Raw genomic sequence first — 17,396 nt, 5'->3', positions numbered from 1 at the left:
TCCCCTCAACGGGAATTTCCTTCCCGTCAAAGTTCTGCAGTTGTCCAGGAAGAGAGGTGAGAGGAATACGGTAGTTCTCCCCCCTTCGTGCGTTTAGTTCCTCAAAGGCCCTTTTGGACAGAAGGGTAGCTTGGGATCCAGTGTCCACCAGTGCCAAAATTGTACCCTGCCCCTGTACTTGTACCGGGGCATAGTATCTTCCCTCCTTCTCCTCAAGGGGGCACAGATAATGCACATTTTTGGACAACTGGTGGGCTAACTTTCTGGTTTTGGACATTGCTAGCGAAGAGATTTTGGCAGAATTCTGTGGAGAACCTTGGGAACCTGAAAGAAAAAGTTGACAACTGGAGATCAGAGCCATTGTGGGTTCCCCTGGTTCCGGTTCTGGGCCACCCCCCCCTTCCTGGAGGCAGTCACCAGGATGGGTTTGAACCAGGGGATTTTGGTATTGTGGGTTCTGGGATGAGATGATGGGCGGCGGTAGCTCAGTCTCCATATCTCCCCAGCCTGAATTGACATCCCTTGGGACCCATTTTTCCTTGGGAGGAGTTCCCCCATCTCTGAAGGAGAAGATCCTTTTCCCAGGATCTTCTGAGGATCCCTCTCCCTCAAATTGGAAGACCTGAACCTCCTCCACAAAGTGGGTCTGTTTGGGTCCTTTGTTTCTCCTACCTCCTCTCTGCTCCTTGGGTGGCAGACTTTCAGGGGTAGGAGATTTTGTTTCCGGTTCCTGGTTTTCCAGGGGCTGTTTACAAGTTGGGAAGGAAGCTTCCTCCAAGGCTTTACACCCCCCTTCCCCTTGTACCTCCTCCCTGGGAACCGGTGTGTTATCGGGGTGCTGCCCCCGTCATTGTTCTGGAGCACCAGGTCCAGAGTTTGGGGTATTCTGCGGTGGCATGCTCATCTGAGGGTTCTGTTGAGCCCTCAGTATATGACCCAGATCCCGTGCCATATTTTGGCCCTGGCGCTCTAACTGGGAAACCCGCTCAGGCTGATACGGGGCTCTATTTTCTCCCCTGGGCTGATCCCGGGAAGGGTAGCTATCCCTTCTCTGGTAGTACCCCTGGTTGGGAAGATTTTGGTACCCCTCCACCCTTGGCCTCCACTCTCCCGGATTAGGTTGTCTGGGCTCAGGGAATTGTGGAAAGAAGGATGGATGATTTTGGGGCTGGAAATTGGGTGGATACCTCGGGAAAAAGTTCTGCCCAGGATTTGGAGAATTTCTGCCCTCCTGGGGGAAGTTAGGAGGGAAGTTCCCCGGGTCAGGTGCTTGGCTGGATCCCCCCCCTTGGGCTGGAGGAGTCCACACATAACCCAGGATTGGTCGGTTTCCCTTGTAGCGGGGACTTACATAGTCAGGGGAGCGGGGGACCCCATTTGTGGGACTACCTCCTCGACTCCCTGTCTGTGACTGGCCCGAAGGCCTTCTGGGCTGTGAATTATTAGGTGTAGGTAGGTTTTTAGGCCCCCCCATCTCCAAATCCAAAACGGGGGTGACCTTTACCTCTGCCACCTTGGCAGCAGCAGGGGTGCTGTTGCTTTTGGGATTTTTCTGGGTATTGCTTTTATTTTCTATGGGCTTCTGCACCTCATAGATCCGGGTAGCCTGTTCAATGACCCAGTCTAAAGATCTTTTCTCATGAAAATCTCTCACGAGCTGGGTCATTATATATTTGGGCAAGGCATGGAAAAATGTATTGACAAATTCTCTGCTGTCTGTGCGCACCCTTCTGGTGGTCTGCGCAAAGGCACGTTTCAGTTCTTGCACGAATTCTTGTGGGGCCTGATCCTCCCCACATTGCAAATTGTAGGCTGCCTTGCGAGCCTCTTGAGGATTTCTGTGAACAGAAAAATGTTTCAAGATGGCCACCTTATAGGTGGACCGTCTTAAATGATTTTGGTCCTTCAGCCCCGCAAATAAACTGGAGTATTCTGGGGAGAATGTCCATTTGACGTACTGGATGCAGCTACTGCTGTCCTTCAAATGGAAAGTCTCCATCATTTGCTCATAGAGCTCCAAGTGTTCCCATACGGAATACTTGGCGTTCTTATGATAAGGCGTGATAACACTCCTTATTGCCTTTATTTGCTTCAATGGGACCTTAAGCAAGGCCCTTTTTGCCTTATTGGCCTTTTTGGTTCGGGTAACCCTGGTCCATTCATCCTCTGACTCAGAGGCACTGCTCCCAGAGGTTGCTGTCTGATCTTCCAGGTTTTCCCGGATTCTGCGAGCCTGGGAATGGCTGGCAGAATGTGGGGACCTGGTCTCCTGTGTCCTGTACCGTTCAGAGGAGTCTTCAGATTCCTCTTTGCTGCCAGGATTTGATGGGTACCCCCCCCCCCACTGACCTAACTGGGCAGAGGTTTTCAGGATGCCCTTAATGGGCCTACTCTCCTGGGGTTCCCCACTAAATTGCATTGTGCTTGGGTGCCCATACCCGGATGTCCGCCCATCCATTCCTGGGAGGTACTGGCCTATGAGCCCCATGCTTCAGGCTGGATAGTAATCTGCCATCCCTGTGGCCCGGTGCTCATGTGCGCCAGGGGACATGGGGGTGGCAGAGTCCAGGGACTGAGAGGGATAAAGGCCTCTGGTACTAGTGCTCCTGAGGTTATGCTGAGGAGTTTCCCTTTCCCAGTGAACCTGGTCTCTATCCGCCCCTGCTCCCTGTTGCAATGCCAGAGCCTGCGCCTTCAGTTCCTCAGTTAAGGCCTTACTAGACTCTATCAGTCTCTCCTGCATCGCTACCTGTTGTTGGAGCCTATCATTGTGCTGGCAGAGAGCCTCATTCTCTCTCTGCGTTTCCTGATTGGTCCTGGAGCACTGGGCCAGTCTTTGCTGCAGGAGGGTTACCTCCTGAGTCCCCTCCCTACTGGCCTGCTCCTGTCTTGCCAGAGCCTCCTCCATCCTCCTGGGGTGCTCTAGCAAGTCCTGGTGTTCTTTTTGGAGGTCACCCAGTCCCTGGTGGGCCAGGTGATTTTCTTCCATTTTTCTTCTTAAGTGGCAGACTTCCTGGCCTAAGGTGTCCCTTTCCTGACCAAGAGCTTGAATTTGTGACGCCAGGTCGTCCCTTTGCCTTTGGAAGGCACCAGCTTTCTGGCGCTCCTGATCAAACTCTGCCTGGGTATCCAGGCCTTTCAGGATCAGTTTATTGCTCTCCTCTTTCTCTCGGTCTAGTTGGATTTGCAGGGTGGCTACCTGCTCTGTGCATGCCCTGTTGAAATTAATCTGTTGCTCCAGCTTTTTCTGGCTCTGCAGTAGGGAGTCCAAACTGTCTTGGTGTTCCTTCTGCAAAGCCAGTATTCTGGTATCCTGGTCTGTCTTTTCCTGTTGCAGTATATCCATGTCCTCTTTTATTTTAATGATATACTGCCTACTATCATTTTCTGACTCCTGGCTCCCCTGCAGCCTCTGCTCAGAAGAGACCAGGTCAGATTGGACCTTCTCTAACGCCATCTGTCGCTTATTCGCCAGATCTTGGCTTTCAGTACATTTATCCTGCATGTCTCCCATATATAGGCACAGGTATGCCGCTATCCTAACCATCTTGTCTTGTTCATCCTTAGCTTTAGGAGCCATGTATAGTTCACTCAGGGCCACATGTAAGGGACCCTGATCTCTCCATTTATCTGACCCTGTTTCAGTGACCTGTTGCGTGATGGCCTGCAACCAGACCATGCGGTCCTGGTGAGTCCACTCACCTCTCACAAATAACTTATGTAAGAAGTGCTCTCTGGCTATTTTCATGTCTACTAAGGTCGTCATTCTAGAGATTGGTCTCTGTCCTGACTTACAGAAGTTTGTATTTTATTTTTGCAAAACAGACCTTTTCCTTAGAGCGTTCCTTTGAGGAGTGCTTTACAGCGTAACACAGCGTGGTGATCCGACCGGATATGTGTATCTGGTCAGCTGGCACGCTGTATTAATCTGCACAAGTGATAGATCTAACCCAAACGTCCGGCTCGAGCCCCCAATTTGTAAGAGGATTCAATTCAACACTACAGCTAAGTCAACGCCTAGTCTAGAATACTGAATGAAACCCTTATTGATATATCTTTATGCCCAGTTCATAAGTTCTGGATGACTACCCCTGTATAACACCCCTCTGTTAGAATCCCCCTGACCCCACTGAGTCAGGAAGTAGGTTTGTTTTGCAAATTTAAAAGATTTATTTGAGAAATTAACAATTTATAGATATATCACACTTTGATAATACATTAATAATTGATAGCACACTTAGGCATATGAGCAGTAATCAGCAATAAGCAATCCTACAATAGCACAGTTCTGGTGACTTATGACTAGGAACAGGGGAATAAAGTATCAGAGAATGCTTTATGGTTTCAATGAATTGCACAGATGAAAAAGAATGCAGCACAGAAATCGACTTGATAGGACTTCACTAAAAGACAATGTAATCACTTTTCTTTGAAAATTCACTCCCCCCTTTATGCAATATAAGGAGATGGAAAGGAGAGCACACAGTTCTCAGGAATGCAATCAATACAATACGAAATTCAGTTCCCCCCCAGCAAGCTTAGAGGAAAACAGGTCGGAGTTTTAAACACAGGCCCAAAATGCTTTGAATGTGGTTTGCAAGGAAGTGAAAAATATGCTAAAATGCTTTTAATTCCCTCTAGAGGTTCAGGGTGAGTGATAGATACTTTGAATGAGTTCAGGATCACTTTAGCAATGCTCTATGAATGGTTGTCAGGTTGCAAACGAATTTTTGCAACGGAAGGCAAGCAACTGCAGATTTTTACACGTGAGCTAACCTTTCAATTCGCGGCAAAATGTCAAATCGCGGCAGATTTTTCCGAGTGCGCCAGGTGCGATTACAGAGGAACTACAAGGAGTAGCACTATCGTTTTGGGGTCCGAGGACAGCCTAGGATCTCAGCTTCCAGATGAAAGTTAAATTTCGTTCCTAACCCAAACGGTTCCGGAGTTATGAACGATTTAGTAAAGGTAGATTTTCGGATTTAAAACAACTCAAAATGACAAGTGACAGCGTGCAACTTTGGAATTACATATGACAGCTCGCAGCTTAAGAATGACAGGTGACAGGATCTCTAGGAGACAGTTCTACTCAAGTTAAAATAGCTTGCATTAGATTATTTTAACTAAGAGATTGGGTTCTGCACAATTTTGGCGGATACTCACTCCTAATTTTTAGAAGGACTGGGCCTCATCACGATCTGGTCAGCGGGTTTTCTTCACTCGCCACGGACAGTCTCTGCACACAGCGTCTGGGTCAGCTCTACTCTGCTGGTCTGGTCTGGGTCTCTGGTTCTGATCAGGTCTGTGGGTCCGGATACAGCAGTCTCCGGTTCAGCTGGTCTCTCTCTGGATACAACACTGCTTTCTGGCAAATGGCAAGAGTTATTGCAAAGAATTCAAACAGCTTGCCTGGCTGTGAATAGTTGCAATGATTTGAGGCCTGCTAAAGAGGGATTTAGCTTGTAGTTGACCTCTCTGCTACAAATTCTGAAGTAAAGTCTTGGTCTCAGAAGGTGGATAGATTGAAGTCTCTGTGTTGGCTCTCTGGAGGTTGATGGAGGTAAAGTATGGATTTTCCCGGCAGAGCGTCCCGCAGCAGATGGAATAGAATGTCTCTATCTGTCCTGACTGTCTGCTTTTATGTGTTTTGAAAGTGGGTGGAGAGGCTAGCTTTCTAGGCCCTACCCCTCTCCACTTGTCATTGGCCACTTCCTCCTCTTCCCCTTGATTGGGGGAATGAAATGAAGTGTCATCATGATGAGGTCTGTTTATGATACAGAGAACCCACCCCTGTCAAATTTACACACAATCTATATCTGATCCAAATACATACTTCCCGAATAGACAGTTGTTTGGCATTGCATACACACATCATGCATTTACTGATGGTAGCCCCTGTTCCAATTCTGTCATTTCTAGGAGCTTGGGTTCAAAAATGGTAACATATTTCACTTTTTGGTCGGGTTACCAATATTGGATTTGTCCCCGCATTTACACAAATGTTCGCAAAGTATGTGGGCATTAGGTGGTGGAGTGTCAGATTTTTAACATACATACATTTAGAGTAATATCCTCTTTTCCGCTAAAAACCCCCCTGAACATACCACCGGGTCCTAACACGTCTTCAAATGTGCACAGAAAAATCACAAGCATAATGATATCACTTATAACATTTTCACAAGTCCGCTCTATGAATGATCCATCTTTTTAGATTCATGTTCTGGCCCCAAAGGGGTGTGGTTTCCCCCCAGCACAAGGTTGAATTTCTGGTTTTTCCAGTTCTGCCAAGCCAGCTTGCTCTCACAGGCAGTGCTCCTCCCCTTTCCTTCCAGGAGGAAGCCACTTTTACGACCCCCCCCCCCCAATAAAACATTTGCCTGAGTCAGGACAGGGCTTTGTTCAATTTCCTGCAGAGCCCAGGTAATTCAATCAGAGAAGTGTCATATCCCTTTTGGTGGGAACAGCAAAAGGCAGCTAGGCCTGGGAACACAGCTGTTGTGCAAGTCTCAACTCCTGTCGGGGGTAGCTGGTGGGCAAAATTCCCTCTCTTTTTAAGCCAGGCCTCAGCTAAATGTCTCTTTGGCTGCCAGTTTTCCTGTCCAAATCAAACTTCCAATTTTTACGCATGCAGCTAGAATGCTGATTCTAAGTTTAAAACTATGACATTTAAACAATTGCAACCTATGTGACACTCAAAAGTAGGTCACTCATTTCTTTTAAACATTTAGATTTTTAGTGTCTTTCAGTCCAAATTTACTTAAACTGCTGAAATCCACAGCTCAGCCAGTTTTGCTATGAACATTATTTTAGGCTCATCCTCTTTCCAGATTTTGTATGCCCACAAGACTTTATTCTGTCAAATGTCTGCTGGTGTCAGTGAGATTGTTGGATATTCTGCAATGTTTGAAATGGGCATTCTGAGCTTGCCTTCAGAGAAACAAAGGGTGAATTTTAAAGTGCTTTCTAGCGAACAGGCACTGCTAGTTTTCTCTTTGGCACCCCATTTCACACATGGCTCTTCTGACCCAGCACACCCGCACCGGGGGGTGGCAAGTCAGGCGACCATTTTGGTGTGCGCACAAACTGCTCGGTTTTCATAGATTCTGGTGCACATGTGGGCTTTTTCGGCCATAATGGATTTCCTAAGCCCACAGCACCAAATGTTGTAGCATAATAGTCCAAACGTGGGTCAGAACACCCAACAGGGGTCCTAAGGCCCAATCAAAGGGTTTCATCCATTGACTGTTTCACAAACACCCAATCAGTAGGGGCAGCCAAATTAAATCTTCAACAGCATTTCTCCAAGGTACTCTCTTCAGAGGTGGACCCAACCTCTGATTCACAGACGAATCATAAACTGATCTCATGTGCCATGGCCACTGTGCCCTGAGGTTGGCAGAGAAGTGCCATGTACGGCCACATTCATAACACACACACACACACACACACACGCACACACACGCACACATGCATGCACGCTCACCCATGCTCCCACACAGAGCATACACAGGGTATGTACTGAATGAAATAATCTGCCCTCAACCACCAGTGGAGCCCCCGTGGGCAGCTATGTGAGGCTACTTGTAAATGGAAAACATGCCAAATGTGTACTTTTATCCTGAGAGATTTAGGTGCCCTCACAGAGCATATAGTGGTTGAGTCTCTAACACGGCCGTGTGTTAGGTCTCATAAAAGAAAAAGTCAGTAAACAGAACAGGGAAAAAGAGAAAATAACATGGACACTGTTGCAGTTCCCTAATGAAGGACTTTCGGTCAACACTGCCATTTCCCCATCTACAACAGAATGGAAGGGATGGTTGCATTGTGTCTCCATGATCCTGTATACATTATACTCTCTGCGACTGATCCACGATTTGCATGCAGTAGCGTAGAAGACTGTGCTGTGAGACCATGGCTCTCTTTTAAAGGTGTAATTCTTAATCTCCTGATGGCTCTGATTCCATTGACCTCTGGGGAACTTAACCTGACCTGTGCGTTTTTGCTCTTCCTTGATAAACCATAACCCCTTAACATTGTCAAGGGTGCAACTCTCAATGTGTACCCCGAGAGTCCTCGGTCCGGGGTGGGGGTGGTTGCAACATATATCCAATCTTTGCCTGGGAGAGATAGATTTCATGAATGGCTTAGAGGTGCCCTGTCTGGATCCTGACAGTTTAACACATGATTACGATATCCTGAGCTGCTGTAATCTGCAGTCCGCAATATTCAGGGAGATATTGTGTACGCAATAAGGATATGCCTACATATGCTCGTAACTCACCTGCTTGGAATTGTTAGATAACGTGCAGGTCAGTCCCAGATCCTGTTTTTGTATCTGGGATATCTGGAATCTTGTGTAAATCCAGAGCCTGAGGAAGCCAAGAAACCTTCAGTGTGGCCACCACCGCTGACCTGGTTCCTGCTATTATCTGTGAAAGGATGCAAACCTGTTATAAGGATTATAGACACCTACTGTCATCCCATCCCCCATTAAAATAGAAGGTTAGACCAGTTACTTGCAACTATATAGAACAAAATGCATGGCCTGAAGGTGGAATGTGTTAATCCTGCTGCCACCTCAAGACCTCCTGATGGCAAAGCAATGTGCGGCAGTCAATGAGCATGGTATTAGGTAGAAATGAGAACTACATTAGATGAAACATGAGTGTAACTTATTTCTAGGATGCAGGATAGGCTGCTTTTGTTTACTATGGTTCTAATGGACACTTACTGTGATCCACACTGTTAGCTTTTATACTCAGAGCTCTAGATTAGATCTTGGAGTTTACTTACCAACTTTGTGTATGATCTATTAAGACTTAATTCTAGTGCCCTACATTCTGATCACTCAAGCTGACATTTCTAAGCACCAACCTTTGGTCAGAGCAGATGTGGAAATGTTGGGCATCTGGTAATGTGTCTTGGGTGATCAGGGCAGAGATATGCTTATATATAAGAAGGAATTCCCACAAATAATCTTTGCTTGTGTTTATTTCCAGTCAGCACCGCTGGAAGAAGAGGGGCATGGCCATTATCCCCACCAAGTTTGGGATTAGCTTTACGTCTATCTTCCTGAATCAGGTATGTAATACGTGGAAGCTATTGCAAGCCTCCTTCTTTTATTGTCTGCAATTGTATAGCGCATGATTTAGTAATCGCTGAATGATAACCACCATAACTTCTAGGGTAAAACTCGTGCTCACACGATGACGCGTCCACAAAATGCACAGGGATCTACTGTTGAAAATCCACAGGAAAACTGCAAATACATCCTCAATCAAACTTAACGAGAAACCCCAGTGTTTGATGAATTGTTACATCACCCAGTCAGAAGTATTGTCACACCACATTATATACAAACATATGAAATCACCTTCGGCACCTGATGGGACCACTGGACGTGTTCTCTTTTGTCACCAAGATATCATATATTTTCACGCTTCTCTTCTCTAAACTGGGTCCAAGTCCCAAGCTATCAAATGTGCCTCTATAGTTACCAAGGAAAACCTCTTATTGAGCACTCCAAGACACACCCTACTTAAGGCCAAGATACCGGAGAAATGCCTCACAGGTCAACCATTCAACTACATATAACTATATCAAACTCCAGTACGCTGTCAACGAAGTGTGATTCTGCTCTTCCAGGATCACAGAAAATACTTGTATTTTAATCTCCAGCAAAGTCTTTGAGTCAGGTCTGTACAGAGTATGCTGAGTCTTTCTAGGCTGCAGTATCTGCTCACTGCTTTTGGCATGACAAATGATGGCATCTACTTGGGGCTTCTTTCCTCTATCCCAGAGAATTGAAATCAAGCTCTGCAAGGATTTGGGCCATTTGTTTCAGGCTGCTGCCAAACAACATGACTTGTTCAATTTACATTAGTCCTCTGAGCAATCCAGAATCCCCCAATGCTCTACCCTCCCTCACTCTTCTTAAAATCTACTTAAAACCATTGTTGAATCTGTTAGCGGGTCTCAGCTATGTTTCTGATTGTATGGTAATTACATCCACATTTACTTCCAGAGGTTTTAAAGAAACAAATATCTACCCGAACAAGATGGCGGGCCATAGACAATCCATTTGTCGTTTTCACTTATCCCATAATATTTGCCAATTCACATCTAAAGAGCAGGAGCTGTGTAGTTTGGACACATTCTCATGGGTGGCAATTGCATAAACAAACACACACCTAAGTGCATCTGCACAGGCAAACTGATGAATGCCCTGCCTTTCTGCCAACCTACTCTGTACTGCACATTTATAAAAGTGTGCATGAAAAAAGTGGTTACATCGGTATCATGGGTCAGAGTCTACTGCGGCCCCATTCAGACTTGTTGCTGGCTTTTTTGGGCCGGCAATTTTTCAATAGTCTCCGGAAAAGGGTAGTTCAGTAAATCTCAAGGACGTAAGGTGAGCATTTCCAGAGTCTGGAATCCTAGTCAAAAATGGACCCCCCCCACTCCGTCCTTTGCCAGTTGAACCCATTTTATTGATCATGTGCACATTTTCCAGCTGGCATGTGATGGGGCTGGTTTCTGTGGGCACCCTGGGCCCATCCTCAGTAGTGATTGGGCATGATTCAACCAGGGTTCTCATAAACTGCCTCAGTCATCGGTTGCTAAGAGAGGAAGGATCTTTTGGAGTAAAGCGAGTAACTAGTTTTTGCCCAACATGGAACACGAGAGACACCGGAGTGTTCCCCCACTCTTGTCCCAGCCCGGTAAGATGGCTGCCGCCATTGTTATGACAACGGACAAAAACAACGACGCTGAATGGATCACCATCGCCTGCCCAGATTAGAAGAAACAGCTACCTGCCAGTTCCGTCCCCACTATAATAGGGGCACGTTGCAGCCAGGAGGCAAAGCTGTGCTGCATAGGCCTGTTGCCAACCCCTAAGGTGCTCTCTGCAGCTCTGCTGCAACCACCACTTTGCCAGGATAGAGATTTTGCCCAACGTGGAACGTGAGGGACACCGGAGTGTTCCCCTACCCTTGCTGCGTCTCGTGGCCCCCCCCGGCCCTGTAAGATGGCCGCCGCCATTGTTATGACTACGGACAACAATAACGATGCTGAATGGATCACCACCGCCGGCCCGGATTCGAAGAAACAGCTTCCTTCCAGCTCTGTCCGCACTATAAAAGGGGAACGTTGCAGCCTGCAGGCAAAGCCGTGCTGCGAAGGCCTGTTGCCAAAGCCTAAGGCGCTCTCTGCAGCTATCATCTGTTCGCCGTTGACGCCTTAGTCATCGCCTAAAAACTCCCTCCTCTCGCACTCCTAAGGTAAGCCTCTGCTCAAGCTGCAAGCCTCTGGCTGCACTCCTGCCTCCCCCCACCATATTGTCCCCTACGGCCCACCATCTCCACCGCTTTGATGCAACCTGATCGATACATACCCTTCATTAGCTTCCAGGATTGCGCGCCTTCGCGCCCGCATGCCTACATTGGCAGTCACTTCTACCCCAGCTTGCTCTTGCTACTGTGACAGGTTGCTACAGGTTCCCCAACCCTGCTCCCATTGTGGCAATCAGACAATGCACCACGCCAACTCCCTTCCGCCACCAGGCCTACTGTGCTCCCTCAACTGCTAAGTGGCCGACCTTCCAGCCAGTGGTACAACAGCCTCACTCGTCTGCCATCGTCAGCAGGCTTTGTCCTACTCACAACCTCACACCAGCCATGCAGATCCTGGGTACCATCACTGAGGCCCTGAACCGCCCCCACGCACTGTCGCCTCTCCCGCCTACCCCCCCCAAGGTGCCACATCATAAAGAAGGCCACAACAAAAGAGTCCTTCTACATCTACCTGCGCGCAACTCACAGAATGCTGCCCTGAAGCTCACTGAAATAAGCACTCGGATGTCACGGGATGTCTACTGCGCTGTCCCTACACACACTGTGGCCAGCTCTTCTCATAAGCACAGCTCTATCGGATGCAACGCCACCAGCAAGCCTGAAGCTAACACTCTGTCCTATACTACCCCCAATGACATACTCCCTCTATGCACTCCCTCTACAGACTTCTATACGGTTATCTTGGCCAATGTGGAACCTATGTCTAATATTGTGTCTAATACTGTGCCCAATGAGAAGCTTCTGCCTAGATATGCTTACACAGCTGTTGTGCCCAACAATTTGGATACACCTAACATTGTACCTAATGATATGTTTCCTGGTGCCCATAAAAATGTGCCTTTGATTACACATACCAGCACAGTTGCTGTGCCCAAAGCTCTGCCAATGCCTAATGTTGTGCCCAATGTTAAAGTTGTATCTATGTCTAATGTCGTGCTCACTGATATTGATATTGATGTTGATATTTTATTTATATTGCCCAATGTTAAAGTGGTGTGTATGCCTAATGTCGTGCCCATTGATATGGCTAGATCTGCCAGCACAGCTGTTGTGCCCAAAGCTGTGTCAATACCGAATGTCGTGTCCAATGCTAAAGCTGTAACTATGCCTAATGTCATGCCCATTGATATGCCTGGATCTGCCAGCACAGTTGTGATGCCCAAATCTGTGTCAATGCCTAAAGCTGTGCCCAGGGACACACCTCAGCCTAGATCTTATATCACAGGGTTCTTGCCCAAATGTCCTGCCACATCTATTGTTAACCTCAATGACGTGACTTTGCTTACACCTGCCAGCACAGTTGCCGTGCCCAAAGATTTGGATATGCCCAATGCTGTAGCCAAGGTTATACCCATATCTACCAGCATGGTCCACACTAGTCTAGCCCAAAAGCCTTCTCTCAGCTGCGCCCTTATCAACGCCCGCTCCCTGCATGCTCATGCCCTTGACATACACAACTTGATCACCACGCACAACCTTGACCGCCTCATGATTACTGAAAGCTGGCTCCATGAAGCCTCAGGCCCGGCCCTCTCTCTAGCACTTGCGGCTACACCATATTCAGGCAAGACCACCCGTATTCTAAGGGAGGGGGGTTCTGCCCTTATAGCTAAGGAAACCTTACCCATCAGAAAGATTGATAGGACTATTGAAAACAACAGCGACTACCTTCTCCTTGAACTTAACCTCTCCCCCAACTGCACTATTTCCCTCCAACTTGTCAACCGACCATCAGGCCCCTCAGCTGACTTCCAAGAGGCTCTGACATACCTCCTTTCAGACAACCTAAAAAAACGACTAAGGCCAGCCTATACGTGACCTCAACCTTGGCCTCAACAACCCCAATGACTCATCTGCCAAATAATTGGACAACGCACTGGGAACGCTAGGATTCAAACACACCATTACTGCCCCCGCCCACATTCAAGGCCGTACTCTAGACTAGACTGGCTAGCGCATCACCACGTCCCGATCCATATTAAAGACAACTCCTCCTCCCCATAGACTGACCATCATTCTGTTTGACATTACCACTCCCAAGAAAATTACCCAGTTGGCGCATCCTCTCCCACCTGCCATCACTGGGAGTTCGCGTCAGCTCACCTCTGACAGGTTCCGACCCCACTTACTGGGACCAACCTTCAGGCCCCCTTTTTCCAAAGACTCAGAGATATTCACCCACTCGTACAATACTGCTATTAAACTAGCTGTATATACCATTGCCCCACTCACTTCTCGTAAAGCTAAACCCACCAGACACTCTAACGCCTGGTTCACCTCGGAACTACTAGAACTCTGTTACCAAAAACCTACTGGCTTTTCACTCTGGCAAACTAACCAACAGGACTCATCCAAACTAGAGTTCCAAAGGCTTGCCAAAGAATACAACAAAGCTATCATCCGTGCCAAAGCCACCTCGTTTAACTGTAGGATTGCTAAAGCCAAATCAGATACTAAAGAGATCTTCTCTATCTTCAGGGAATTAGAGACACCCACCCTACCCCCTCAGTCCATCACCAAAGATGAGGCATGGTGCGATGGTATCCAATCTGCCATGCTCAACAAATGAGTCACCCTGCACAGCAAAATCAAAACCACCCAACAATCCTGACCCACTCTACACCCCTCTACACCCTTCAAAGAGGTCAGTGAGCAGGACATCATTACCATCATGAATACCATCGAACCCTCAAACTATAAAGGGGACAGTTGAACGGCAGCCATCATCAAAGAATGTGCCAGCACACTCGCACCCTTCCTTATTGCATTCATCAAGGCCTCATTCATGACCGGGCTGTTCCCAGCATGCCTCAAAGAAGCATGGGTCCGCCCCCTCCTGAAGAAACCTTCACTGGACCCCACCTCCCCCAGAAACTACAAGCCTATAACCACCGTCCCTTTCCTGCTAAAAATACTGGACAAAGCAGCCTACCTGCAAGTCCAACAGTTCATTGAAGCCAACAGCCTCCGTGGACTCAGTCAGTCCACCTTTTCGCCCCAGACTCGGAACCGAAACGGCCCTACTCAATTTAAAAAACCAAATGGATGATGTTGAAGACTCTGGTAAACCTGCTTTACTCCTACTCCTAGACCTATCTGCAGCATTTGACCTTGTGGACCACAACATCCTCTGCCATCATTTGACATCTACAGCCCACTTCTCTCCCAACGCGACCTCCTGGATCACCTCATTCCTGCAAGGCAGGGCCATGCAAGTCTTCTCTGACCAAGCCTCTGCCTCCCTCGACATCATCCTATGCGGAGTCGCACAAGGTCTTGCATCTTTCCCACCGTATACAACATATTCATCAAACCACTCTTCCTCATCCTGGATTCACTAGGCATCACCTATACCAACTACGCGGATGATGCACAAGTCCTCCTCCCATTAACTGGTGACTGTGAGTCCGACACCAAATACCTCAACGCCGCCTACTCCACCATCCAAGCCTGGATGGCTAAGAATGAGCTGTTTTTGAACAGTGACAAGACGGAACTTCTCCTGATTGTTTCCACTGAAACCCTAGAGAAACTAGACAACCAATTCCTCTTCTTCACGATCGATAACATCAAAATCACAGTTTCTCAAACAGTAAAAACCATAGGAGTATACCTAGACTCCAACCTCTCAATATCCAGACAAGTCAATGCCATTGCTTCGGCCTCAGCATACCACGCCAAGCTGCTTAATGCAGCCAGACCCTTCTTGTCTAAGGATAGTTGCCTCACCATAGCCAGAGCCACTACTGGGTCCTGACTCGACTACTGCAATACCCTCCATGTGGACACGTCAATAAAAAACATGGAGAAGCTCCAGACTATTCAAAACAGTACGCTCTGTGTAGCCATTGGCATTCCTAGAAGGGACCATATAACTGCTGCCAGGAAACAGGCCCACTGGCTACCCATCAAAGATCGTGTCCTCTTTAAAACCCTGGATCTAACCCACAAATGCGTCAATCAGACAGCCCCCCTCTACCTTTCCCAAAGAATACGCAGATCTACATCCTCCAGACCTACCAGAACACCATATGCCAACAGGCTCACAGTTCCCAAATGAGCCAGAGCAGGGGGCTCTAGCTTCCCATTCATCGCGGCCTTGCAATGGAATGCCCTCCTCCACATCTAAGAGCAGAAACCTCCCACCTTGCCTTCCGCAAAGCCATCAATAGACTCCTGTTCTCCTGATCCCATTCATTCTGCTGAAGCTATATGTATGCAATGTTTTTATAATCTCTGCTACATGCCTTTCACCTTGATGTATATGATGTATGCCTCCTGTAAATAAGTTATTTCCTTGTAACAGCTCCTTGATGCCCCCGGGCTGTTTGCGCACAATATACATTTAAAAAATAAAATAAAAGTAAATGGTTAGAGCTTTTGACCACAGCAATTATTTGTGTCAGAGAGTGAAGCCTGAGTCATGGACACAGTGCAGAACTCTGAGTGATGCACCATGGGAATGGCATTGCCCGCTGCTCTGCAGCACACTAACCATCATCTCTGATTGAGAGCCTTTATGCAGGATAGAGGATCCATGCAGTAGTGCAAATGGTCACATTGGGGGTGGGCCCCTTTACGTGTGGCCGTGTGCAGTGGGAGTGCACTGAGCAACCCCTCCCGAACAGTCAATAGGGAGGAGCAACTTGCATCAAAAAAAGGGGTCACGGAATGAAGACACGTGAAATCATGACCCTGATCCTGTCAAAGCAAGCAATGTTGAGATGCGTCGTTGTTTGTGGAATGCCCCACCATCGGCCGTTTTTGACGACTTGAGAAGTGCTGGACCCTCGCTTTGGCAAATGCTAGCCATCCAGAGGCCGACTCCAAGCAAGAGGTTTGATAGACATGCTCTGAGAATCCTCTGCGATGTAGCACCTTACAAATACTCGTTCATTCATACATTTACATGTTTCCAGCCACACCTCTAATAGCATAGTTGAACTAGGGCTGGATTCAACATACATATAATAACGAACAGTTGCTTATTGTTAAGCAACTCTGGTAACTTGACTGGAGTTTATTATTCAGTAGGTCAGCCAGTCCAGCCTTATTTAGGATTAACCTCTAATCTATATTTATGAAAGTGAAAATGTGAGGGTTTGTGGCAGGGTTTGTGGCGAAGCTTTGTTCCTTATATGATTTCATTCCGTTTCAACAATCTGCACCACATTTTGCATATTTACCTGTTAGGACCTTCCGGACATTTCTGGCTAAACAACATTTGGACATCCCACCCCGTTCCCCAGGTTTCAGCACATCAACATTTGGTGGGTTTGTGGCTTGGCAAAGCATAGTTCCTGATACAATTCGAAACTGATTCACCAATCTGCACCACATTTTGCATAGTTACCTGTGAGGACCCTACGGACCTGACTGGCTATAACATCTGGACACCCCACCCTTTTCCCAGGATTCCAGCAAAACTCTAAATGTGTTTGTTGGTTTGTGGCTTGGCAAAGTGTTGTTCCTTATACAATTCCACACTGTTTCACCAATCTGCACCAGGTTTTGCATAGTTACTTGTTTGGATCCTACGGACATGACTGGCTACATAACATCTGGACACCCCGCCCCTTGCCCCAGATTACAGCACCTCCACACGAGTCGGTTGCCTGAAATCGGTGAAACATCAATGTGGTCGTAGAAAGGCCGGTCCTAACAGGACGAACAACATTTGAGGTCTCGATGGGACCTTGAAAAACATGTTTCAAGGCCCTAGTATATACGGTTTCCAAGATGTTTGCACCATAATGCACTGAAATGAACTGCACCACGCCAGGGTGAGGCAACAGGTGGGGATAGAGCACAGAAGTTCCCAGAATGCAGCAGCACACCAACTCTTGCTTCCCCCCATCATCTGCTCCTGGGTATGCTAGCCAGTCACACGCGCCCATTCTCAGTGTAGTTTACGTCAGAGTCCAAAGCAAATCAAGCAATAAGCGTATCGAAACAGTGACCTACAGGATCATTGATTTTCATCAATTGATGAGAGTGTTATCATGCCTGTCTGCAGAACCCGTTTAGAGAACGGGTACTTTT

The 17,396-nt window shown here is 47.4% G+C and overlaps 1 protein-coding gene across 1 annotated transcript in view; it reads left to right on the top strand.

Moving 5' to 3' along the window:
* Positions 1-17,396, top strand: part of LOC138468215 (xanthine dehydrogenase/oxidase-like) — a 551,126-nt gene that overhangs the window by 392,425 nt on the left and 141,305 nt on the right. Inside the window, exon 27 of the mRNA XM_069608675.1 lies at positions 9,000-9,081. Coding sequence (XP_069464776.1) covers positions 9,000-9,081 — 82 coding nt within the window. The remainder of the gene's footprint in view (positions 1-8,999; positions 9,082-17,396) is intronic.

The sequence above is a fragment of the Ambystoma mexicanum genome, chromosome 4q (genome assembly GCF_040938575.1).
Source record: "Ambystoma mexicanum isolate Mex_15411 chromosome 4q, UKY_AmexF1_1, whole genome shotgun sequence".
Lineage (NCBI taxonomy): Eukaryota > Metazoa > Chordata > Amphibia > Caudata > Ambystomatidae > Ambystoma > Ambystoma mexicanum.
Note: the sequence above shows the minus strand (reverse complement) of the source record. Positions and strands in the feature narration are given on the sequence as shown.